Source organism: Platichthys flesus, chromosome 15, assembly GCF_949316205.1.
Source record: "Platichthys flesus chromosome 15, fPlaFle2.1, whole genome shotgun sequence".
Classification (NCBI taxonomy): domain Eukaryota; kingdom Metazoa; phylum Chordata; class Actinopteri; order Pleuronectiformes; family Pleuronectidae; genus Platichthys; species Platichthys flesus.
Genome location: NC_084959.1, coordinates 24088809 through 24116074, shown reverse-complemented (window position 1 = coordinate 24116074; position 27266 = coordinate 24088809). Strand labels below are relative to the sequence as shown.

The following is a 27266-nucleotide window of genomic DNA, read 5'->3' as shown; positions in this document are numbered from 1 at the left end:
CCACTCAGTAGATCAGACATCAATACCTCCATGCCTTTTTAAACTAAACACTTCCCATTTTAGAACATAGGACAAGTTACATCTGCGGCACTAATAAATGCATACCGCCAGTTTATGTTATCAACTTTCTAGACCTATAGCAGCATAACTAAGAGCAGGTCTAAGACAAGCCTGGACAAGCTTTATCAAAAAGGAAGGTTTTAAGCCTGCTATTACACGTACAGATGGTGTCTGCTTCCCGAACTGAAAGTGAGAGATTATTCCACAGGAAAGGGGCTTGATGGCTGAAAGCTCTGGCTCCTACTCTACCTTTAGAGACTATAGGGACAACAAGTAAGCCTGAATTCTGGGAGCGGAGTATTCTAGTTGGTTGATAAGGTTGATAACAGCTCTTTAAGGTAAAATGGCGCCATATTATTAAGGGCCTTGAAGATGAGGAAGAAAATTTTCAATTGTATTCTGGATTTAACCGGAAGTCAGTTTAGCGATGCTAATACTGGAGAAATGTGCTCTCTTTTCTTGGTTCTCGTCAGGACTCGTGCTGTGGCATTTTGGACAAGTCTTTAATGACTCTTTGCTGGAGCCTGATAATAATGAATTACAGTAATCCAGTCTGGATGTAACAAATGAGGGGACTAGTTTTTCTGCATCTTTTTGCAAAAGGACATGATATATTGACATATCAGGATTGAAGATCACTCCCATGTTCCTGACTGTTTCATTGGAAGCAAGGGAAATGTCGTTTAGCGCAGCTATATCATTAGATAATGTATCTTTAAGGTGTTTAGAGCCAAGTATTATAACCTCTGTTTTATCTGACTTTAATAAGAGAAAATTGCGATTCATCCAGGTGTTTATTTGCTTGATACATGCTCAAAGTTTAGTTAATGGATTATTTTTCAGGTTTTATTGACAAGTATAACTGGTTGTCATCCGCATAGCAGTGGAAATTTACAGAGTGTGTCCTGATAATGTTTCTTAGTGGAAGCATATACAATGAGAATAAAATTGGGCCAAGCACATAGCCCTGTGGAACACTTTGGTTAACTTTGGTGCGCATAGATAACTCATCATAAATTTGCACAGATTGGGAGTAATAATACGGGTTTAACTAATACAACAAAGTGGATCACTTTGCCCCCTGATTTCTCTGGTCTGTCTCACTTTACCCCTTAGCTGGAGCACGGTAAACTACATAAAATATGATTGACTGTTGATGTTTCTTGGATTGGTGTTGAAGACTAAGAACAAGACATTCAAATGAGTTGTAGCTGAGTGTAGGTTTAGGACTAATTAATAGACTGGAGTTAAAAATAGCAGCAACTCCACTTCCTCGGGCAAATTCTCTGTGAACGTGTGAATTTATATGTTATGTCAGACTGGTTAAAGAAACTTGATGATAATATCAAGTTAAGGTGCTTAAAAAGACTTTGTCCCTGCCAGGACTTGGTCAGTGAGTCTTTGAAAGGTGGAAAGTGCTCCCTGTAACACAAAGGGCATAGCAGTTAAATGAAAAAGGCCTTGAGGTTTTCTATAGGCAGTGTACTGCCTGATCTCAGGAGCTAAGGCACCTGCCAATAACCTCTCCATAGCTCTAATGTCCTTATGTACTTGGCCTTACCAATGCGCTTAATAAGGTCATCTAAAATTTGAGAGTTGAACTTACAAAAGTCAATACAAAATGTTATGGATCCATCCTTTTTCAGGACCGGCACTACTGGACTTTTCTACTCGCTCTGTGACCTTCCCTCCTTTAAGGCAGGAAGAAGCCACTCAGGACCTCTATACATTCTTTGACTGCTTAGGGATCCTCAAGGGTAATATTGTGCTCCCCCGAGGAGTGTAGCCTGGTTTGTCGACAAACAAATCTGGAGGAAAAATGGCCAGCAGCTGCTCCTACATGTCTGAGACCAAATCAAACAAATCTTAGTTAACATGAGTGTCATCTGTGTTTTGTGGAAGAAACTGGTCAGTTTGATCCTTATCTTTCTTGACAACTCTCGTCAGGAGATGGTCTGCTCGGGAGTGCCACTGTTTGAGTAGATTTATATGAAACGTTTTTTCTTTCTCCTATACAGTGGCATACTAATGTCATAGTGTGGCAGGACCCAACTTCCTTAATACTTCAAAGGGCCTTGCCAGCGTGCTAGCAGCTTCTTGTCCGATGTTGGCAGAAGAAGGAACACCTCTTGTCCTGGCTGGAACACTCTGGCTTTAGTTCCAATATCATCAGTGATTTTTCTCCTCAACTGTATTTTCTCAATAATGTCATGCACCAATTTACCCATCTGCTCCATTTTCTCTCTCATTTGGAGGACATACTGGAAAACATTAACTGGCTTGGGACTCATGATGCTTCCACTCATCGAAGCACATCGAGGGGTTCCCTGACTTTTCTCCCATACAGCGGCTTGAAGGGAGAGTAACCTTTGAAAGCCTTCTCCATATGAAGTTGATCTGATGAAAGCCCTGGGACAAGTACATCAAAGTAAAAATGGGGGAAATGGCCAATATGGCCACTAAAGTCAAAATGTCGGGCTTCCTGTTTCTTTTTTCCAATTAAACCTACAACCTTTTTTGTTTGTCTGGTCATGATACACTTGGGCTACGATTTTAGTGGAGATCGTTGACAGCTAACTGAGGGGCTTTTCCTTAGATGGCGGCGTTGAGCCATTTTTCTACGCCCATTTAAAATTACTCAAATACAATTACTTTTAGGGGTTTTGAATTCCCTGCAAAGTTCGGAAACAACTTTAGCATGTATAGGCCCTGAAAACCCCCCTAAAGGGAAATACAAATCCTTGAAATGCAATAGGGCCTCCCACCGGATGTGCTCGGGACACAGGAAAAATCCTTGCAATTTCAGTACGAGCCTCCCCACTGTTCGGTGCTCAGGCCGTAATAATAGGACAATTGTCCAAGTTTTGAGGCAATTTCAGCAGAATCAACAGCTTAGTATGCCATCGACATGTGTATATGTTGCTGAGTTTTTCCCAGTAGTTTTGGAGGACAAAAGTTTGGGAATCTGTCACAGGATGACACAGCTGATATGCTTTATGTGAAGCACAGTGTTTTCGTGTCAGCAGAAAGACTTTTCTTAGAAAATCATCGGATGTAACCTGAACATTTTATCACTGATTACACTCATTATTGCATACTTACTTATATTAGGCAAATCTATTCAGGCTACAATTTATGATTCTATATGTGGAGGTGAGGGGGCTGGGAGAGCACCCTCACCTGCACCACAGAGGATCAATCAGCGCAGGTGAGCTGATGGGTCCTCACGCTTAAAGGCAGGGTCTTTGCTGCCTCAGGGCGCCTCAGAGACAGAGACTCTGGCGAAACTGAGACACTGGAGAGAAGCCGGACTAAGCTGCAAAGCTAGTCACTTTATGTTAAGTTTATGTATGTTCACATATGTGTGGTGGATCAATAAAGTAGGTTAAGAAGCAACACTTCCGTCTCTGGCTGCGTGTGGGAGATCCCTGTGTCAAGCCACACTGCCACACTATAATTAAATTAAGCCTGATGTATTTATAGGAGATGTTTTCTTAAAAGGGAGCTAGTACCTTTTAGAAAAAGGTGTAACCTCTGCACCACTGAGTGAAACTATCATGATTTTCATTTGTAAAGATCACAGTTTTGTCATTTATATGTGAAAGCCCCTCCATAGACCTAGTAGCAGGGTGTCAACTGCCAAGCTTCTCAGGCTTGTCATACTACCCAAAACCGAAACCCAACTTCAATATCTGGCAGTTCCTGGCAGTTTGCTTTGCTTACTGTAGATTCCTGTGAACAGTCGTTAAACTGAACATACACTGACATTTACAGGGGTACTCAATGACACAAATTCTTCTTTTCATGCACTGTAAGAAGTATCAAAAGGAACATTGTGGGCAGGTAATTTCTTATGCTAAATCTGAACGCATGCTCATCTCATATATTTGTCTGAAATCTGTTTGCTGTCCTGGCTCCTAAATGGTTGATTGAGCTCCCTATCGACATCTGGACATCAGAACGTTTACACATCTTCTGCCGCAAACTAAAAACATACCTTTACTTATAGCACTTTGTAGTTTCTTTATTTTTGAAGAAATTTTACTTTCTTGATACTTGTTGTTCTGGGTATGTACCCTCGGTGGTTGAATGCAATTACCACTAGGCGAAAAGCAGAATTAGTGTCATGGGAAATCTTATGGAAGTTACCTGATCCCCAGAAGTTAGTGCCTATTCACAGCACGTCAGCACCGAGTTCTTCCGCGACATTAACTTAATGGAAGCGGAGTAAATGCACCGCGGAGAGGGGGTTTGGAGTATTAATATTAATAATAAAATAATATTTCATTATTAATATTAATACACAATATTAATAATAAAAATTAATATATAGTTGTTACTAGTAATATATATATAATAAATCATTATTTATTAGTAAGCCTTTACCAAAAGCAATGCAGTTAATTAAGACTATACATTCATTCATGTGATGCTTGATGTTATAAGTGAATATATTGTACTCTACAGGGAAGAAAAAACATGAACGAGGTATATGTCAAAACTTTATTTATATACAGCACAAATATTGTACAAACACAACTAGCCTAGCCAGTGAAAAGCTAATCAGCTGTGAAGAGACAGAGAGCTTCCTACAAAAAACAAAACAAGAAAAGTTACGTTTATGAAAAAACTAACTGAAAACAAACTGTTTGATTTAATTAGTTAATACCTATATAAACATGCACTAACTCTGCTAAAGCACTCAACGCTTTATTCTACTTTTAGCAACTGTCGCGCTAATCCCACAGTGGTTCACACGTGTTTCAAATCTGAGAGTTAGCTTAGCAGTTAGCAATAGCTTCGCCTCACCTTAATTCAGGGACTGTGCGCCTGTCTTCTCCGCCTCGACTCCTCCACACCGGGCCCGCGACTTTGCTTTCCCACGCACTCATCTTCTCTTCCAGGGAACCAGTGTCGTGTCGACTTCAGCAAGTTATTTATCCCGAAAACAGATCCACGTGTACGGAACAAACTTAGCACGATCCTCTCCTGTCTGTGGCAGACAGACTCTGCATTCACGAGGCTGTGATTGGACAATCCCATCAGGTGATGACGCAAACGACTGACGTCACTTCTTCAGAATAAAGCTTCACAACTGTCCTTTACATCTTAAAGCAGTGGTTAAAACAGCTTTTAAATTTAAATTTTATATGGGATGAGTATGTGACTGAGGACCCGTTTATTCTTTCTGGTTTTAAGCAGAGGTTTAAAAAGTACTGCAATAGTGTACTCAAGCAAAAGTACCTTTGATGACAATTTACTTAAGTACAAGTAAAAGTACCCATCTAAAAATCTACTCAAGTAAAAGTAAAAAGTAGTTCATTTAAAATGTACTTTAAGTAAAAGTTACTTAGTTACTTCCAACAACTTGATGGGGGCCGCTCCTATACAGTGCAAAAATAAATAAATTATACAAATATTAGTGCAATGACATTAAACATGTAAACACAACATTTAAGAAGTTTGGGGAGGGCATGTCAAGACATGAACCACATGACAGATAAAATAAAAAAGTTACATTGCCGCTGTCCCACTGTATATTTAAACTTTTGGTTAAACTTTGGTCCACCTTTAGAGCACTAGTCTACAAACTCTTGTTGAGATTGAGCAGCAGTAAACAGCAATCCAGCACAACTGAAGAGTCGCTCGCAAGCGGCCGAGGCAGGTAGGCCAGTAGGCTATTGAGTTTCAGGCAGTGTTGTGCATGAACGAACACGGTCATTTTTATGAGAACGTTGAACGCCAGGAGTGAAGCTTGCATAGAGCGCCCAATATGCTAGGGCCGGCCCTGTGAAGCGCAGTGATTCTCAAACTGTGTGGTGCATCTCACCGATGTGGCGCGGAGGCATAAAAGTTGGGGCACGCGACCGGGAGGGGAAAATGCGAGGCGAAACTAATATTATGGCCGAACTAATGTGTTGACGTCCGCATCTCTTTAACGGTGGTGCAGTTAACAAATCGCTCTTTCGCCGGAGCCAGGGGTCGGCAACCCGTGGCTGGCTCTTCAGCCGCGGGTAGTTCTTCAGCAGAGGTGTAAAGTAACGAATTACATTTACTCACGTTACTGTAATTGAGTAGTTTTTTGTGTACTTTGTAATTTTTGGAGTAGTTCTTGAAATGGGTAATTTTACCTTTACTTAAGTAGATTTTGACAGAAGTATTGTACTCTGCTACATTGGAAATTACATCCGTTACTGAGTAAAAAAAAAAACATAGTTCGAGGCGCAAGGCAATTCTCACTGCAGTGGTAGATGCTGCATAGAGTGGATGACGTTCCCTCACGTGCACGTTCAACATAAGAAAAGTGATCGTAAAGCTCACTCTTCGCGAAAAATATGCGTGACATGCACAGGGAGCCATAACTCTGCAGATATCTTTATGGAAAGCCAGTAGAAGTTGGAGCTTACAGGACACAGACGCATCATATCCAACATCATTTAAGATTAAGATTAAGATCCATTTATTCATCCCAAACACATGCACAGACATGCAAAGGCACACTAATGCAGGTAGGGAAATTGAATCTCTGCTTTTTACCCATCTGGTGCAGGACACACAGAGCAGTGAGCAACCATGTACGGCGCTCGGGGAGCAGATGTTGGGGGAGTAAGGTGCCTTGCTCAGGGGCACTAGACAGAGTAGGGAGACTCTTGGATTTTTGGACAGATCAATCCAGGTTCGTCTTTTGTTGTCTCTCCGTGGAGTCAAACCAGAGACGAACCAGCGACCTTCTCTGCCCATAGTCCAAGTTTCTGCCACTAGACCACCGCCTCTGCCTGTTGAGCGGATTGCTGGTAGATGTGTAGTTAACACATCCACTGTGCATTTAACCAGCACAATTGAAAAAGTGATTGTAATCATGCCACTCTGTACAGTGGTTGAGATTTAGGATTGGGTTTTGGATAATAATAAAATGCTGAAATGTGCAATGTTTTAATTTTAATTTCATAGCATTGATTTTGCTCGTGGTATACAATGTAATCAATTATAGCACACTTACTTACTTAAGATCAATTTACAATTTCAGGTTTTATATTTATTTTAATCCTGGTGTACTTACTCTAGATAGTTTAGAAAAAGGTGTTGATATGCATTTGTAAAGCGCAGAGCATTGGCATTTGCATGTGAAAGCCTCCCATAGGCTTAGGAGAAGGAGGGTCACCTCCCAACATTCTCAGGCTTGTAAAACGGCAAGACACTGGTAACATAAATTTCTGCAAGAATTTCTTATGACATTTACTGGCACAAATTCTTCTTTCATGCAGTGTACTGTTAGTTGCTTTGGATAAAAGCGTCACCTAAATGAAATGTAATGTAAAAATCTCTAATGAAACATATAACATTCAATACAACCTCCCCTGACCTCTATAATTAGAGGATCTCCCTCGGAACAGACTTTTATCTCCTCTATCTACTTAGGAATCAGCAAAAATACTTTTACAGAGCAGAAATAGAGTATATGAGCAGGGCGATGGAACGAGTGCTTATTAGCTCACCAGATAAGGCAAACCGCTGCATCAAGACGTAAAGTCCGATCCACAGGAGATCAATCATGAATTTAAAACTTTCAAAACAAAGCTTTATACCCCCTCATTATTAAAACATTTTCTAAACAAACTTCAGATTCCAATACTGGAGGCAAGCAGCAAGGCTGGAATTGATGAACCCTTCACACTCGGTGACCTACAGAATGCGATTTAAAGTATACCAAGCATAGCTCCAAGATCCCCGGGCCTGAGGGGTTTACCTCTAAATTCTTTAAAAGGGACATTATGCCCATTCTCAGATTGACCTGTTTAGAGTGCCCCGCCCCCCTTACCCCTGGCGAGCCTGGCTGCGACAGCCCCAGCTCCCCAGCGCAGTGGGAGCTTGAGCTGGCGCAGCAACAGCATCGTTCCACACTGTTGAGTAAACGTTTAGAGGTGATGCGGGGGTCCCTTGTTTATGCGGCCACTTAAAAGTGTGACGGTTAGCAGCAGCGGGCTAACGCTAGCCGGGCTCCCCTGGCCCGGTTAGCCCGCGAGCTAACCGGGCCGGTGGGGCCCGGTGAGCGTTGGCTCGCTCGTCCAAGACCATGTAGCGAGTAATCCCATTCGACGCACTCTAGCGTGTCGTTTCTAAAATAGAGGAATCACAACAAAGTTTTTCGGACGGTAGACATGCCAGATACCCAAATTAACGTGTAGAAGCACTACAAAAGTGGAATTTTGATATGTCCCCTTTAAGGTTTTTTCTAAATTGGTCTCCCCAAAACTCTTCCTGATACTATCAATCAGGCATCCATATCGGTTTCATGGAAAGAAGTTAAAGACCCAAGGAATCATGCTCTTAATGACACATTAGTCTCCTAGATGTGGATACAAAGCTATTAGTGAAGATGCTTGCCAGTCTCTCCCTCTCCGTATATCGCCGAATAAGTATGGATTTATAAAAAAACGAATTGTTTTCCAATCTCTGTAGACTTATTAACATTTGATAGCAGAGACCCCTCCGTCTAATGGTAGGATAACATCAGTACTTCTATGAATATAAGTGTGAGGAGTGTCACAAAAAAACATGAGGGTCTTGTGTCTGGTCACCTTGAGCTCCTGAAACTGGCCAATCCAGAGCAAGATGCCTCCTCAATGGCTGGTGTCACAATCTTCTCAATCATTTCCGTCAGCACAGTGAAAGTTGGTTCCACAATGAAGTCAATGAATCCTGCAGGAAACAGCAAGCATTTCAAACTTCACTTGTGTACAATGTGATTTACAAGAAAAATCTGACATTACATCAAAAACTGAGCGTCAAATGTTGTATGTAATTTGCATATAGCCCACAGACATGCTGCACATTTACAATTTGTTATGTATGTGTTCATTTCAGGCATGTAAGGAGGATGTTTTCACCCCTATCCGTTTGTGTGTTGGTTGGTTGCGTCATTGGGCAGGCAGTTGAGATTATACCAAAGGCTTAAAAGATTGTGTTTCATTCAAGTCTTAGCCCTTGCAGAATGTTTCACCTGCATGTGTGAAATTCAGTATACAAAGACTTACAAAAAAGCTTTTGGCGGCTGTATCCTGAACCTAAAGAATAAAATCAGCCAATTAGAATTTTGTCTGCAACATCAGTGCATTTTGGCTAAATACATGTCTTGATCTGTTATTTATACATAATTACCAGTTTGAAATTTCATGACGCACACACACATACACAAGACTGATGCTCAACAGGTTAAAAAAATGCTTTCCATTACCATTTCGGATATAAACAAAATGTTGCCGACTGAAATCATGGCAAGATTTTGTAACACTTTTATTGATTTCTTAGGAATGATTCAATGGACACGTTTGTTGGGACATAGTATTTGTGAGCAATAGTTAGACCTACATGTACACGTTTCCCTTGTTCTGAAGACCAATGAAAGTTTCAAGACCTCAGTCTTTTACAACTTCACACCTAGGTATTAAACCTGCCCCTTCCAACCACTATTGGTCACTCTATGCACCATGACCCATGAGTTCACCAGGCCAATAAAAGCCCAGTTCCCCTTCTTTTGGTGTAGCTCTTCTGCAATCCCAGCCAGGGAGACCTCTTCCTACCCAAGCTCTTCTCACCTCCAAGCAGGCCTGCGTAGACAAGACTGCTAAAACCTTGGAAAATAAGCGATGCCATGGCCTATCTAAGGACTTTTAGTATGAGCAATTGACCACGACACAAAGTCTGACCAACAGAGGCAGGAGCCACAACCAGCAAGACCTCTTCACTCTGTAAAGGTCACCTAAGTGCACTTTATGTACCAGAAACATGTGCATATTGTGGTACCACCAGAGGTTTTACCACCTAGCAGGGTGTAGGGCAGTGCATTTCATATGAAGGGTCCGGTTTATTTAGTTAACAAAAGTCTCTCCGGAAGTAAAACATAAAAGTTCATTAAACGGTAAATATATCCTCCATAAACTTGCTCCTCACGTGGATCCTTCTCAAAGTAGTTTCTTCCACGTCTCATGCCGGCCGCTGCTCTCCTCTCACTCCCACACCTGAGCTCCAACTTTAATGAGGGCTGAGGCACTGGCACCTCCCCCAGTGCCTTCTGGGAGATGCAGTCCTCCCGGCAGCCATCTTGTGGCGTGGTAGCCACTCCCAGGGTGAGGAACATAATACCCCTCTATCACACCCCCTCTTGTCATGCCACAATATTTAATCGGTCAGACGCTTTAAATTATAAGGAAGAGGGAAGGGATCTTTGTATCTATTTGTTTATTGAATGGGTCATGGTGTATATATTGGTTTCTGTAACGTCCAAATGTGATAAATGGGGGGGAAGTGACGTCTCTGCAAGAGGTTGTTTTTGTTTGTGAGACCGGCGGAGCGACCACAGTTTGAGGGAACTGTGGTCCGGAAGACCTACATGGAATTTTTTTATCCACAAAATGGGATTATTACCTGGGCAACGCTATGATGGGCGCTCGAAAGGTGGTGAGGATAGCGCGGACCATTGTTTGTATTGTTTGCGGCAACTCACCACGCCACACCTGCATACATTTTGCTTTGGGACGTTGTTTGGGGATTGTATGAACCTGGGGTTTGGGAAATATTGATGTGTGAGATTTGTTTTAAAACTGTGTTAATGTTCACGTTTCCCCCTTTGTTTGAGGGCACAAGTCCAGGTGGTACATGGGGATGATGGTGTTTTGTGTCAATACAGAGTATTTCATGCAACATATCTGTTTGTATATATATTATTTCATGTGTGGTGAGACCAATGAGGCTATCGGTCTAAACAAATATTATTTGTTTATTGTAAATAGCGCCTTAAAAATAATAGCATAGTAATTTTCCCCTGTGTTCCTAAACAAGGCGAATTGTTACAACTCGACTTCAAACAGCACCTCAAAAAGCACCTTTCCCCCATTTCATGAACTGGTAACATAACTGGGCTAATTACACTTGGCTATGCACAGGATTGTTGAATTATATGAGTGTGATGTTTTACAAGTTTGATTTGTGTTGTTGATATTTGGTCAAACATTATTTTAAAGTTAATGTTAGTTCTGATATGCTCTTCATAGAATCAGACTCTTTCTTTGCATGCAACTATTTTCTCTGACCTGGCACTAACTACTCACACACTCATCTCCCCAAAAATAACACATACATGTGATCTCAGACACATGCTCCCAACACTCCAGGGGTCTTTTGTCTTCATAGTGGCCAGCCTCATTAAACTCAAACTCACTAGCTCACTCGCACACATGCTCATACTCACACATACAGGATGTGCAATAACTTATTTAGTCGGTATCCATATGTGGAGGTGAGGGGGCTGGGAGAGCATCCTTCACCAGCACCTCAGAGGATCAATCAGCACAAGGGAGAGCTGTTCTGATTGGTCCTCACACTTAACCCTTGTGTTGTCCTTGCTTCCCACGAATATAAGGACTCGTCAGCAGCCCTTGCAGATGTATTTGTTACACCGGCAGCACACAGTGCCAGCTTCACAGTCTTTTTTCCTGGGGCATATCTGACACCTCCTGCTCTTACGCCGGGTTCATACCGTACACGGAAGCAACGCCGAAGCGTGGCGTAAGCGCTAATAATAACAGCGTCCCTACATGTGTCTTTTTTAGTGTTGTCTTTATACAACATGTGCCGAGGATCATACAACTAACTGCACTTCTGCACTTCAATTATTAATTTAATGTCATCCGTCTTCAAGAACTTCTCCGCTGTTTGCTCCGTTAAATGTCGGGTGTCGAGGGTAAATTACTTATTCTCCACTCAAACCTATGTGAAGAATAAGTAGTCCCCCCCTCTCTCTCTTTTTATCTTTATGACTGCTTGTGTGGCTGTAGTGGATGGGCAGAGGAGGACATTTTATAATGTGGTTGGTAAAAGTGGTAAAATTAAAACCACTGGACAACAGAATGTGAATACAAAGTATGGGATGCATATTTGATCATTTATATCATATAAAATATGTCGTCAATATCGTTTAAAATCATTTTTCAGTGTGTTTCCTGTCGCGATACGCTCGCGTCAAGCGGAAAAAATACACAAGACACGGAAACGATCGCTTTAACATGGGAGTGGATGTGAGCCAGCTGTTTTTTTAAGGCTTGGCGCTGCGCTTACGCCAAGCTTCGGCGTCGCTTCCGCGTCCGGTGTGAGCCCGGCGTTACTCGCCCGGAGAGGGGCTGCTGAGAGGGGCCGTGGAAGAGGCCGGAGGTGTTCATAACTGCGGCGGACGCTTCCGTGCGGGGCATACGCTCCCTTCGTTCGATGCCCGGAGTCACAAGAGCCTTTCCCAGCTGCTCTAGGAACACCCTCCGCTTGTTCAGCTTGCCCATCATCCGGTCTTGGTTGATCTCTCTCCATATCATGAACGCGTTGTAGGAAGAGACCTCGATGATGTTGTGAAAGAAAACCAGAGGCCAGCGCACGGCCATCCTCCTCACTAGACGAAAAGCTAAATTTCCGTCAAAGGAAAGCTCTTTGAACCCACCTAATCTCTTGCAGTTAGTGGGCTGTTTACAGGACGTGAGTTCCGCTTTCTCCAGCGACGATAACGCCTGGTAAGGAGAATAAACATCCCAAGGGGGGGCCGCGGCGCAAAGGTGAGATCTAATTAGTAGGGATGAGCGAGTACAGCATTATCTGTATCTGTATCTGTATCTGTTAACCATATGAATTATCTGTATCCATATCCGTACTCGGAGTGGGCGAGGCCTAACCCGGAAGTGGGTGTGATTTAACCCGGGAGTGTGTGTGTGAGTGTGTGTTTGAGTGAGTAAGAGAGACAGAGAGAGAGAGGGGGAGTGTGTGTGTGTGTGTAGCTTAATTTGTAATATATTTTATACCACTACTAACTAGAATGTGTCAGACACCCAGTGCATGAAGTAAAATAAAACTGGTTAGAGCCAACTGACGGTTTAAAAAAAAAAAAAAAACTCCAACGACCGGCAGAGAGAGGGAGAGAGAGAAAGAGAGAGAAAGAGAGAGAGAGAGAGAGAGAGAGAGAGACAGTGAGAGCAAGTAACCAGATGCTAGAGAGTAGTCAGACACTCAATGCGTGAAGTAAAAAAAAAAAATCTCCGACAGGCAGAGACGCAACGCGAGTCGCTTTCTACCAGCACCACGTCTGAACGAACCCACGTTTAACAGAACTCTACTTGTTAATACGTAAGTACAAACTGAAATAAAAACAGACATCAAGCTGAAGAAACCCTAAACGGAAACGGAAAAGACCCGCGAACCTGAGTGACTGAGAGACAGAGAGCTGTTCTGTGAGTGAGTGAGCAGAGCGGTGTGTGAAGGGGAGGAGCGCTGTGACGCTGTGTGAGGATTTTCATTCAGTCCGAGCACAGATAATGACTCGTATTACTCGTATAATACTCGTGCTCGGCAAAAGTGCTTTATCCGTACCGGATACTCGTTTCAGCCGAGTATCCGGCTCATCTCTACTAATTAGTATATGGACTGGAGTGAAGCCGCTAGTGACGGCTTCTCTCGACTCACCATTGGAGGAAACCACAGACCCTTGAAACAAAAACTCACTCATGATTGGCTGATAGATCTGCTGCTATTGGTCACCCTGGGTCATTGCAGTACACACGTGGGTAAATCCCTCCCACACAATATTAATAATACAAATGACATATAGTTGTTACTTATAATGTATATATTAATATATATTATTATTTATTAGTAAGCCTTTTACCAAAAGCACTGCAGTTAATGAAGATTATACATTAATTCATGTGATGCTTCATGTTATATGTTGAACATATTGTACAGGGAAAAAAACATGAACAAGGAATCTGATGAGTCTTAGCTTTATTTAATTACAGTACAAATATTGTACAAACACAACTGGCCTAGCCAGTGAAAAACTAATCAGGTCAGGCTTGAAAAGTGTCTTTGCAGCCTTTGGGTCATACATTATTTCTGGGACTGTCTGAATTTCTCCAGTGTGTAGCAACTGTGGTGTGAAGCTTTGAGATCGCAAACTTGGATGAGAACACCTCTCTTCCCCTGACTATGAGCAGCTCGGGCTTGTTCTTCTGAACCAAGCCAGCAACAGTGATCTTCCTCTCCAGCAACTGCTGCGCGAGTTCGTAGGAGGTGAAGTAATTGTTGCATGTGACGTTACGATCTTGTAGTCCCTCCGTTACAGCGAGCACTACCAGCAACCCTGTGTTCCCTTCTGGGCGTCGCTGCCCGGCTTTCCGGTGTACACTTGCATCTTCCAAGCGTACACTTGCATTGCAGAAATGTTGCCAGGCCGCTCACGGAGTCCCACAGGCTGGCGGCGGCCTCGCCCCGGGACATATACACCCCAGCTAAGATCAGCAGCCCTACATAGGCGCGCAGGTCGTTCTCTTCCATCCCTTTTCTTTCATCACCATATTTTGGACGACCCTCCCAGTTCATCATCTCCAGGATGATTTTCTCTACTGTCGGTGTGATGAACAGGCTGAACGCAGATGCTATGTCACCAGTGCGGGACTTCGCGTGCATCGTGGGGCACAGACAGACCCCGCTTAGAGCCGCAGCAACCTCGGAGAAGGAGCAGCTGCTCCCCTCCTGGCATACTCCATCTGGTTGTCCATCTGCTTCTCGGTCTGGCTCTTTTGCATCCTCTTCGGGCTCAGTGGAGGGATCTTCGGAGAATAGCTGTTCCAATAGGGAAACGCGCCTGAGGCGATATCGTGGGTATGGTCAGGGATGGTGGCAAACAGTGAATGGGACACAGCCTTCTCTACATACTCCTCTAGATTACAATTGGAATCAGGTGTGGGTCTGACTGACCCCACAGTACTACACCCCAGGCCCCTCCCTGGAGGTCTAACTGCCCCCCCCAGAAGAATCGAGAATAACATCCATCCAATGGTCTCAACCACACCCAAGAGAATTGGAAAATGACAATCCTTGGGTCACCCTAACCCTCTACCTGACCGGCCAGGCATTGCGGATGATCACGCGCATGAACGCAGACACACAGACACACATTCTGGGTCAATCCGACCCAAGAACAACACAAGGGTTAAAAGGCAGCGTGTTAGCTGCCTCGACACACTCTCCGATGCAGATGACTCTCAGGACCGCCCCGGACACAGAGGACTGAGAGAACACTCTTGAGACACACAAGACACTGGCATACTCAGGAAGTGACCAGAAAAGACTGAGCTGTAAAGCTAGTCACCATTAGTTGAAGTTTAATTTTGTTTGTTTAAGTTTTTTTAAGTTTGTTTGTGGAGGGTGTTAGGAAATGCTCAGATCTAGCTTGTCAACCCTGGTGATAAGCTCCACAATAAAGCGCCTCAATGAACCCATGAGGACGATAATGTCTATAAATGGTCTGTATTTATATGAATGGTCTGTATTTATATAGCACTTTTCTAGTCATGATGACCACTCAAAGCTCTTAACAGTACAGCTCATTGTCATTCGTCCATTCAAACACAAATTCATATGCATCCATATATGCAACACTTGTTACGGCTGAGGCTGAGGGGTAGAGTGGTCGTCCTCCAACCTGAAGGTCTGCAGTTTGATCCCCAGTCTTCCCCATCTGCATGCCCAAGTGTCCATGGGCAAGATGCTGAACGCCTGAATTGCCCCTCATAGAACAAACAAAGTGCTGCTAATAGATGCACTGTATGATTGTGTCTGTGAATGGGTGAATGTAAAAACTGTACCGTAAAGAGCTTTGAGTGTTCATCATCAGACTAGGAAAGCGCTATATTAATACAAAACCATTCACCATTTGTTCAGTAACTTGCCCAAGGACAGGCGTGTAGATCCAGACTGTCACGCTATTATCGCCAATAATGAATACACGGGAGACACGGGATAACTACTCATAAACCTGTATTAGTTTGTACACAGAACAGAGGATTGCAACAACGTATGCACGTAACATAAAGGATCATAATAGTGAGCGTGAAGGGACAAACTTAGGCGGTCAATACACAACACAGACAATATCGAACCCTCTGGTTAGAGGACAGCTTTCTACCACCTCAGCCACAGCCGCCCAGTTCAGAGCTAATGACAGTGTCAAGGTGTTGTAAACATGATCCCGTGATCTACGCAGTTGAGTTAATACGTCACTTCCTGTCTCTGTCTGCTGCACCCGGCTTTCCTGCTCCGATGCTATTGTGAAAGCATCCGTCGGGGTGTGAATCGTTGAAAGGCAGACGCTTGGTAAACTCAGTGGCCAATTTTCCAGATTTGACCCAGAGGTCATGTTTGAAATCAGCTTATGACTGTTGAATGGCAAAGAACTGTACTGTAGTGCTTTGAGTGGTCATCAAGACTACAAAGGCCAGATATAAATACAGACCACGTACCATTTATTTTAACTTATAGGCTAACTAAATAACACTAAAGTGGCAGTGAAGCTGGGCAGGGATCATATTGAACCCCAAAATAGATTTCTCATAATGAAAGTGCTGCACATGTATTCACTGCATGAATGTGTGAGATTGGGTGAATTGCAAAACACTACAGCAAAGCGTTGTGAGTGGTCATCAAGACTATAAAAGCGCTAGATTCTAGAGTACATATAAAGATTTTCTATCTCTCTCTCTGCAGGTATCTCTGACTTTCAACCACCTTTCCTCTCTTACCCTTTTTCTCCGCTCACCCCAACTGGTCGAGGCAGATGGCCGCCCAATATGAGTCTGCTTCTGCTAGAGGTTTCTTGCAGTTAACGAGGTAGTTTTTTCTTTTTTCAGTCACCAAAGTGCTGCTTTGGGTGGAAACTGTTAGGTTTCTCAATAATTTTCAGGTATCGAACTTACTATGTAAAATGCCTGGAGATAATGTATATTATGATTTGGGGCTATACAAATAAAATTGAATTGGATTTCTTTAGAATTTGCTCAGTCTGTAATGCTTTGTTAAAAAAAGCCTCCTGGCCCCCAGTTTTATGTTGTTAATCTGACTCAAGCTCAGGACATAGATGGGGCATCCATTATCCAGAAAGTATGTGGATTGATACCCAGTTCCTCCAGCTCATCTTTGGGCAAAATACTGATCCCCAACTCTCCCTTGTTGACAGTGAATAAATGGTGTGATATATGGGAAAATCACTATATATATATACACACAAACCGGCCACTTAGGCACACCTGTTCAATTGCTTGTTAACACAAATAGCTAATCAGCCAATCATATGCCAGCAACTCAATGCATTTAGGCATATAGACGTGGTGAAGATGACTTGCTGAAGTTCAAACCTTGACCACAAGGAAACATCAAAAGTCGACTAGAATATGCCAGGAGAAATTTGGATAAGATGACTGAGTTTTGGGGGACAGTTCTATGGACTGATGAAACCAAACTGTAACTATATGGACCAGCGGTAGGTCTGGCATGCAAAAGGACAGGCTTATAACCAGAAGAATACCATCCCTAAGGTTAAGCCTGATGGTAGGTCATTGATGATGTGGGGCTGTTTTTCTGCGGCAGGAACTGGTAATCTTAATCGTGTACCTGGCATCATGAATTATCAGAAATACCAGGCCATTTTAAAGAGGAATGTGATGCCTTCTGTTGACAAATTAAACCTTGGTGATCATTGGACTTTCCAGAAAGACAATGATCCAAAGCCCACCACCATGTCAAGCAAAGCTTGGTTGAGAAAAGATCCTGGAAAGACCTGGAGTGGCTTTCTCAGTCACCAGATTTAAATCTGATAAAAAATCTTTGGTGGGATTTAAAGGAGGCAGTTGCAGCACGGAAGCCATCACACATCACTGAGCTAGAGGCTTTTGCACGTGAAAAATGGGCAAAAGAGAGAGTTGTAAGAAGCTTGTCCGCACTTACCGAAAACGTTTGTTAGAAGTTATAAAAGCTAGAGAATGCGCCACAAAGTACTGAAGCTGGGGGATGAATATTAATGAACATGCACATGTTTTAAAAGAGTTACATTTTTCATTTGAACTTCAAATTTAAGTCAACTTCTGTTGTCAAAACATTTAAAATATTTATCAATACATATCTTTTGTTGTTTAATGATTTTTTTTTAAATTTATTGTCATTATCTGTCATCCACATCACTATAATGTATTTTGAGGTGAGGGGGTTGAGTATTTGAGTTTGCAACTGTATAGGCCATTTACCACATTTTATAAACTGTTCGTATCCCCTTAGAATCAATGTGCACTTTTCCTTAGACAAGTACTAAGCATGGGTCATTACAAATAATCTCATTGTGCTGCTGAAAATCCCCCTTTTATGCATAAGGACATCTTTGTAAACATACTCCAATAACGAAAAAATCTGACTTAACTGGACAAAATATGAATCATCTTTGTAGTACTGTTTAACAGAGATTCAGTCATCCAGGGTTTGTCAACCACAACGTGTTATTTAACCCTGAGTTAAATCAGAGGAGTTATAACTCAATTCATAGTACAGGTCTAATAACTGTTCAACTGATACTGATTACCAGGTTTAGAGATGTAAAACTTATTTTACAAATATACAAATATGAACAACCACTATGTCCCCTGGGGACTTAACATGAAGCATTTGTTGTATTAGTATACTTTACCAATCTGGGACTGTGCCACCATGGTGGAACTGCGGTCACATAGTGGAGAGAAAGGTAGACCCAACTCTGCTTCTTTGTCACCCTGAAAACAAATTCAACATAACAAAGTCAGCACAGGTTCACTTCCAATTACAATACAAAATAATAAATGCATAATTTCCTCTGAACAACATTATGACATTATGATCAATAAAAGTATCAAGCACCATTATTTAGACATATAATGAAGTTGACATCACTCAAAATGGTTTTTGTGCTAAAATGTTTATTATCTAAGAATGTTTAAACAGCAATATTATTTTTGTGGACTGCAGCATTAGTGTTTTAGTGACCACAGTAAGGAGAGTCAGCAATGTTTGGCTCATATTCCTGCTAAAAGTACAAACAATTTGCATGTTACGAGTTACTGTTGGCTGTAATGTGTACTTTAGCCTACAGTGGCTCTATAATCCCCTCCTGATGTGATTCAAAAGTACGATTTAGAGGCCAAATTTTCAGTCCTTACGAATAAAAATGCTTCTAAATCTTAAAGCATTTTATGGTTCAATGGCATCGATGATGTCGTACGGATATTCCCGAACCAGAAACCCTGGATTAATGGTCACGTCCATGCCAAACTTAAAGCACAGAACAACGGCCACAACTCAGATGATCTGGAGGAGTAAAGCAAGTCCAGGGATGTGCTCCAGACTGGTATTAGCAGTGCTAAGAGAAAGTATAGGGACAAAGTGGAGTCTCACTACAAGGTCACTAAAACTAGGAACATGTGGGATGGACTAAAAACCATCACAGACTGAAAAAGAGGACCAGCAGTGGTGAGGTGTTGTCTGCATCTCTCCCAGAACAGTACTGGTATGCTCACTTTGAGTGCAACTCCCTTAATGTGGTGGTAAAAGAGGCCTTGGCCCGCTGCCTAAATGTAATATCCAGGGCAAATGTGAGTAAATCACTTAACTAACTAACACACGCAAGGCAGCTGGACCCGATTGCATCCCTGGCTGAGCTCTGAAGGTGTGTGCAGATCAGCCTTCACAGACATTTAAAACTTGTCACTGCTCAAGTCTGTAGTCCCTGGATGCTTCAGAGTGACCATCATTGTCCCTGTATCTAAACCTTCTGCCTGAATGACTAGCACTCACCTCCAGCATCATGAAGCGCTTTGAGTCGTTAGTCAAATCCACCTCCTCCCTACCTAACTATCTGGACCATTTTAGTTTGTCTACAGGCCAAAAAGGTAAACTGAAGATAACATCTCCTGAACCCTACACACTACACACTACTCTCTCCCACCGGGACCAAAGGGACACATATTTGAGAATCCTGTTTCTTTTACTGGTTATGGTTAACCACCCGTTAAGGTCAAGATAGCATCGCAAACGGCCGCCTTGGTGTGTTTGTGCACACTTTTTTTGTGTTGCTCCTGATTTCTGCTCTGATACCCGCAGCTCTTTCACCACAGAAGAGCTCATGAACATATGGGCGACAACTCCAGCATATCTGAAACGTAGAAGGAGGGGGAGATATTCTGGAGGCATGCCGCAGACGTGAAAAATTCAATGTCTCCAATGTGCGTTTACTAAAGGCCGAATTATAGTACTGCAACTGCAACCGTGGCTGGCCACGCAGCTGGATCGACGGACTCGTTTTGGTGTATGGTTCCCCAAGGGTTGCACGTCTTAATTCCCCGCCAGAACACTAGGCGCACTAGCGTACAAATAAAATTGGATTGATTGAAGTGCTGTATTTAGTTGTTGTGAATATGACAATAAAGTCTTGAAGTTGATGGCGCTTCTACTGATGGGGAATGTGGTCTGTATTTATATAGTGCTTTTCTAGACTTGATGACCACTCAAGCGATTTAATGTACACTTTTGTTTGCCATTTATAAAGAGCAGACATGTATTTATATGTATATATATATATTTGCTGTTTTTTTTCTATGAGGGGTTCAGTATCTTGCCCAAGGACACTTGGGCATGGATATGGGAAAGACCAGGATCGAGACGCTAGTGCTACAACCAGACGATTTGAATTTCTAGCTTGTCTGTATATGAGGGTAACATATCGACAGCAGTATCAACCAGGGTGAAGTAACCTGTCCTCTGCAGGGCAGCCTTCAATAAAGGGAAGAGGGGTTATCGTCCAACCAGAAGGTTGGCGGACCGATCCCAGTCTTCCCCATCTGCATGCTGAAGTGTCCTTTGGCAAGATGCTGAACTCAACCTAATTGGATTGGCATGTTATAGATGTTAACTAATTGGAAGTTGCTTTATATAAAAGCATCAGGATAAGCATGTATTGGAATGGACTGCAAATGTTAACAAGCTCACCTTAATTAATGTTAGCAGAGAGGCTAATGCTACCGCACCTGACAACAGATAATTTGATGAACATTTTGAATTATCAGACTAGGTAACCAGTAGCAGCACAGGTAAATATTTTCAATTACCGGCATTATTTCTTAGCATAACAGCAATGCACCAAACTGCCTTAACATAACATAATGAAAGAGTCATTCAACTCCATGATTAAGAGCAAAATAACATGTATATAAGAGAGTAACATTTTTTGAATGAGAATGCAAATTTTCCTTTCAAAAGAAATCAATTAAAATCAACCTTGACAGGACCAAACTAATTCTCCTTCCAGGGAAAGGCTCTCCCACCCATGACCTGATTATTACCTTTGACAACTTCATGGTAGTCCCCCCCCAGACTGCAAGGAACATGGGTGTGACACTCAACAGTCAACTCTCCCTTACTGCCAACATTACTGCAACACCCCGTTCCTGTAGATCACATTTGTCAAACTCAAGGCCCGTTGGCCACATCTGGATGAATTATCTTTGGCCCGTAAGATCAAATCTCTTTACTATTAGAGCTGGCCCGCCGGCAGTGTTTTGCAAGTTTTCAATACAAAATGAGTATTGAGAATTCCTGAGGGTCAGTGAACAGGTCGGGATGGGGCACGTGACAGTTCTAGATCAATGACTGGGGGGGTTGTGTGGGATGGCAGGCTCTCATTGGCTGATGAGTGGGCAGGTCAAGGGTGAATGACAAATCCCACAATCAGTGTTGCCAACTTAGCAACTTTGTCGCTAAATCTGGCGACTTTCCAAACCCTCATGGCCACTTTTTTGTCAAAAGCTACTAGCAACCAATCTAGCGACTTCTTATGGTGATATGGGAGATTTTCACGTGAAAGCACGTATCGTTCTGCAGTTACAGTCCTCAACGAGCAGCGGGTGCTGCCGTAAGCCCCAACGCCGTCCCAACGCACTCAAAGAGGGTCAGTCTACCAGCTGCAGTCAGAGCAGAGAGGAGACCCACGCTCCGCGACCTCCAGACTGCAAATGAATCGCACGTGCGCAAAGCCAGCACTGATCCTGCCCTGGCTTACAGAGCGGGATGTAAATGTCAATGTATCTTCACTGTCACTGGAAAAAACATGAGTCATTGAGTTCAGTCTCTTCATCTATGCATAGTCCACATCGTGATGCAGCTAAGAATTGAGACATTTCCACACCTCTCGAGTGGAACGTGGTGAAACTGAACCCTTTCAGGGCCCTAAAAACTAAACCAAACTTAAGAAAAAAAAAAAAACTTATACAGGTCAACATTTATTAATGTATGTGGGTCTAGATACAGCATTAAAGTCATGAAGTTATTTTGAGAAGTGATGGCCTAATTCAATGGCAAGATAAAAAAATTATAATCAACAGAAGAATACGAAAGCGTTTTGCATTCACTTTTATTTAAAAAATGTTTGGCCATTTATCTCGGAATTTCCAAGATAATTATCACATAAAAACAGAATTATTTTTTGTGAGGTGAATGTAATACGGTTCTGTAGGAGAAAGCTTATTAGTAGTTCTAAACATATTTAGGGTGTTTTTTTCTCACTTTCTGTACATCCTACAGTAGTGGTTCTCAAAGTGGGGGGCGCACGGACACTATTCATGGGGGCGCAATGTCACAGACAAAAAAAAACTGGTTAGTGAAAGCTCCCTCAGTGAATTGCTAGGGGCTGGACTGACACAAACAAATCAAATACCGTTTTGTTCCTGATCCACCAATCAAAAGAGGAGTTTTATCATTTGAACGCGAGTTGCTCGTACGCTTCGGAGTCTAAAAGTAGCTGCAGGCATGGTCAGCGCTCACCCTCCCTGAGACGACTCCCTGCAGAGTTTGTGCGATTGCTCTTGTTTCCTCTATAATTCAGATATTAATTGCTTAATAAACGGTCTTTTTAAAGACTCCTTCCTTAGTAATACCTTCCTGCACTTGCAGCAGGCCAATTCGTAGCCTAATCGAAGGAGTAATTTGCTTCACAGTCTCTCATTTTCATCATAGGCATACCTCAATTATGAGAGACAAAATGAGAAAAAAAATCAAGAAAATCACCGTCTGATTTTTCAAGAATTTGTTTGCAAATTATGGTGGAAAATAAGTATTTGGTCAATAACAAAAGTTCATCTCAATACTTTGTTATATACCCTTTGTTGGCAGTGACAGAGGTCAAACGTTTTCTGTAAATCTCCATAAGCTTTTCACACACGGTTGCTGGTATTTTGGCCCATTCCTCAATGCAGATCTCCTCTAGAGCAGGGATGTTTTGGGGCTGTCGCTGGGTAACACAGACTTTCAACTCCCTCAACAGATTTTCTATAGGGTTGAGATCTGGAGACTGGCTAGGCCACTCAAGAACATTGAAATGCTTCTTACGAAGCCACTCCTTCGTTGCCCAGGCAGGTGTGTTTGGGATCATTGTCATGCTGAAAGACCCAGCCACGTTTCATCTCCAATGCCCTTGCTAATGGAAGGAGGTTTTCACTCAAAATCTCACGATACATGGCCCCATTCATTATTTCCTTTACACAGATCAGTCGTCCTGGTCCCCTTGCAGAAAAACAGCCCCAAAGCATGATGTTTCCACCCCTATGCTTCACAGTATGTATGGTGTTCTTTGGATGCATGTCTGAATTCTTTCTCCTCCAAACACGATGAGTTGAGTTTTTAAGCAAAAAGTTATATTTTGGTTTCATCTGACCATATGACATTCTCCCAATCCTCTTCTGGATCATCCAAATGCACTCTAGCAAACTTCAGACGGACATCTACTGGCTTAAGTAGGGGGACACTTCTGGCACTGCAGGATTTGAGTCCCTGGCGGCGTAGTGTTTTACTGATGGTAGCCTTTGTTACTTTGGTCCCAGCTCTCTGCAGGTATTCACTAGGTCCCCCTGTGTGGTTCTGGGATTTTCGTTCACCGTTCTTATGATAATTTTGACCCCACGGGGTGAAATCTTGCGTGGAGCCCCATATCGAGGGAGATTATCAGTGGTCTTATATGTCTTCCATTTTCTAACTTTTCTCACTTATGATAATTGCTCCCATAGTTGATTTCTTCACACGAAGCTGCTTACCTATTGCAGATTAAGTCTTCCCATCCTGGTGCAGGTCTACAATTTTGTTTCTGGTGTCCTTTGACAGCTCTTTGGTCTAGGCCATAGTAAGTTTGGAATGTGATTGTTTGAGGTTGTCGACAGAGGGGGGCAGCTAACAAAAGTTTGAGATCCCCTGTCCTACAGCGACCATTACAGTTATGCAAATTAGGCGATGACATCATTTAGCGACAACTAGCGACTTTTAGGACAGCCAATAGCTACTTACCTTACTGAGGAGCTGGCAAACACTGCCCACAATGCTCTGCCCGTGTGTCAGCTCTTCAATCGCGACCCGCAAACACTACCCCCCCACCAAAAAAATTGCTAAACGAAAGGTGGAATTTGAAAACAGGAATTTCCAAGACAGGTGGAAGCTGCGATTTACGGTCAAAAGAGTGGATTGGTGGGGAGGATACGAGAAAAGATTGAGGAAAACGTCACAAGTGAGGTGACAGCTTATCACTGCATCATACACCAGGAGTCGTTGTGTGGCAAAGCCTTGAAAATGGAACATGTGATGAGGATCGTCACATTAGCGGTTAACTTTATCAGAGCTAAAAGTTTAAATAACCGCCAGTTCAAGTCTTTTCTGGAGAACTTAAGTTCAGAATATGGTGACTTGCCCTATCACACAGAGGTGCGATGGCTAAGCCAGGGAAAGGGGCCAGATAGATTTTTCAAGTTGCGTTAGGAGATCTGTGAGTTTTTGGAAAGCAAAGAGAAAGGCACAACAGTGCTCCGAAATAAAACGTTTCTGTGTGACATCACGGGCCACCTGAATGCGCTCAACCTGCAGCTTCAGGGGCTGTGTCATCACTGACATGTACGCTACAGTGAGGGCTTTTAAAACCAAGCTGCGGTTGTAGGAGATGCAGATACTGTAGATAGAACCATAAGCAGTTAATGAACCTGATGTTATTCCTTTTATATTTATTTATGTATGATGTATTATTTATATTTCATTTATTTCCTAATTAATGTTGTTTTATCAGCAATACTCTATAGGCCTTGTTAGTTCCAGGTTCAATATGTGCACTAAGGTTGTTTCAATAAGTTTTAAATAAACGTTGAACCCTTCTGGCCCTTGACTTGTAGCAATTTTTAATTTTGGTCCACTGTGTATTTGAGTTTGACACCCCTGCTGTAGATACATGCTGCACAACATCAGGAGAATATGTCCCCTTCTCACTCAGAAGTCGGCCGAGGTTCTTGTCCAGGCTCTGGTCATCTCAAACCTAGACTATTGCCACTCCCTCCTGGCTGGTCTACCTGCTAGTGTCATCCGACCTCTGCAGCTCATCCAGAATGGAGCCAACCGACTTACCTTAATTCACTCACACTACTCTGTTCCCTCTACAAGTTAGCATTAGCCGCCCGAATCCATTTCAAAACACGAGTACTTGCGTAACGTGCTGCAAACGGATCAGGTCCAGACTACATCCAAGACATTGTCAAACCTTACACCCCAGCCCATCCACTCCGCTCTGCATCCCCCATTGGCTTGTTGCTCCCCTAGCTAACCACTCTAAAATCATGAATCTTTGCTGTCCTTGCTCCTAAATGGTGGAATGAGCTCCCCAATTACATCAGGACAGCAGAAAGTCTTCATATCTTTTGCAGCAAACTAAAGACACATGTCTTCTGATTACACCTTGGATAACAAAAAAAAGAACTTTAGTAGCACTCATATGGCACTTACATATAGCGTTTTGTAGTTTGGCTTTCTTGAAGAAAATTGCACTTGCTTGATTATTGTTGTTTTGGGTTTGTACCCTCATGGTTGAATGTACTTATTGTAAGTTGCCTTGGATAAAAGCATGAGCTAAATGAAAAGTAATGTAATGTAAATCTAGGTTGTTGGGTTTTATTTTGAACCTAGGCAGTTTCACTCGTTTTTCTCTGTTGCCTCCTCACTTGCCTAAGGGTAGACATCTTGCATTTTCTGAAACCTGAACACTGTGCCTAAGTGTTTTGACTTCAGACACTGCCTCCCTCCGTACACACAAAGTTATAATTCAGATATGGATATTCACTAACAAACATTGATCCAAGTAAAATTAAAACTGCATTACTTAATAATAGAACAGTACTACTAACTCGTAAGCATTACGATTAGATAAGAAGGAAATTTGCAATATCAAAGCAGCAAAAATACATCAGCAGTAATAAGTCAAAATATGAAATAAATATATAGAAATATAGAAAAATATGAATGGATTTAAACTAATGTATACAGTGTAAAGAAAAATGATGTGAGAGAATATGACAGTGATATTGGTGAGTACGGGTACAGCCATGAAAACCAGCCATCGAGTAAACCCTAAATAAACTTTTGAGTTTGTAGTACTCTTTGGGTTTACAGTATATTGTAGATGTTATCTGCACAGTTGGCTTTACCTGTCTGAAGAACTCCTCCAGAAGGGATGTGGTCCAGTGGTGATGGAGTTCCCAGCATTTTGCTGGGTGGCTGATGTCAGCGGTGTGCAGCAGCAAAGATAAGGCCTTCGGTTTGTCAATCCTGCAAAACCGAAACAAGAGGACAACAATTTGTCTTGCTGGTTCCTCCACTGACGAGATCCCAGCACAATTTTCAGCAGGAAGTAAGCATCAGTCACTATTGCTGATAGCACTGTAAAGTGCTTCATATTGCAATGTCACATTCACCCTATGATCACATATGATGATCAGTTGCCATCTGTGGTATTTAAGGTTCAGTGTCCTGTCTAAGGACCGGAAAACCCAGGGATTGAACCAAAAATATTCTGGTAAGTGGATGACCTGCTCTAAATCCTGAGCTAGTTTCCCAAAAAAGAGTCATTAGCCTGCAATCGCTAGGGGCGGCTGTGGCTGAGGGGTAGAGTGGTTGTCCTCCAACCTGAAGGTTGGCGGTTTGATTCCCAGTCTGACCCATCTGCATGCCGCAGTGTCCTAGGGCAAGATGCTGAACCCTGAATGGCCCCCCATAGAATAACAAAGTGCTGCGAATAGATGCACTGTGTTGTGCAATAGTGCTTAAAAAGTGTTACCATAGAATGGTGTGCCTTTAGGCACTCAATAAATTTGGTTATCAAAATAAAATATAAAACATTAATATTTAAAATATTAATATTAAATCATAACTTTAACTGGTTAAAGTTCTCGTGGGGCACCACCATTCATAGAAGTGAAAAGATAGCCAATGTATTGATTAAGATCAGTCTCATTTAGATCTAGTTC

The 27266-nt window shown here is 42.4% G+C and overlaps 1 protein-coding gene across 1 annotated transcript in view; it reads right to left on the bottom strand.

The window, feature by feature from the left end:
• LOC133969742 (dual specificity calcium/calmodulin-dependent 3',5'-cyclic nucleotide phosphodiesterase 1A-like) overlaps positions 1-27266 on the bottom strand; it is a 234058-nt gene that overhangs the window by 37896 nt on the left and 168896 nt on the right. Inside the window, exons 12-14 of the mRNA XM_062406389.1 lie at positions 26448-26568; positions 18605-18686; positions 8640-8760 (exon numbers count right to left, since the gene is read on the bottom strand). Of these exons, the coding sequence (XP_062262373.1) occupies positions 8640-8760; positions 18605-18686; positions 26448-26568 (324 nt within the window). The remainder of the gene's footprint in view (positions 1-8639; positions 8761-18604; positions 18687-26447; positions 26569-27266) is intronic.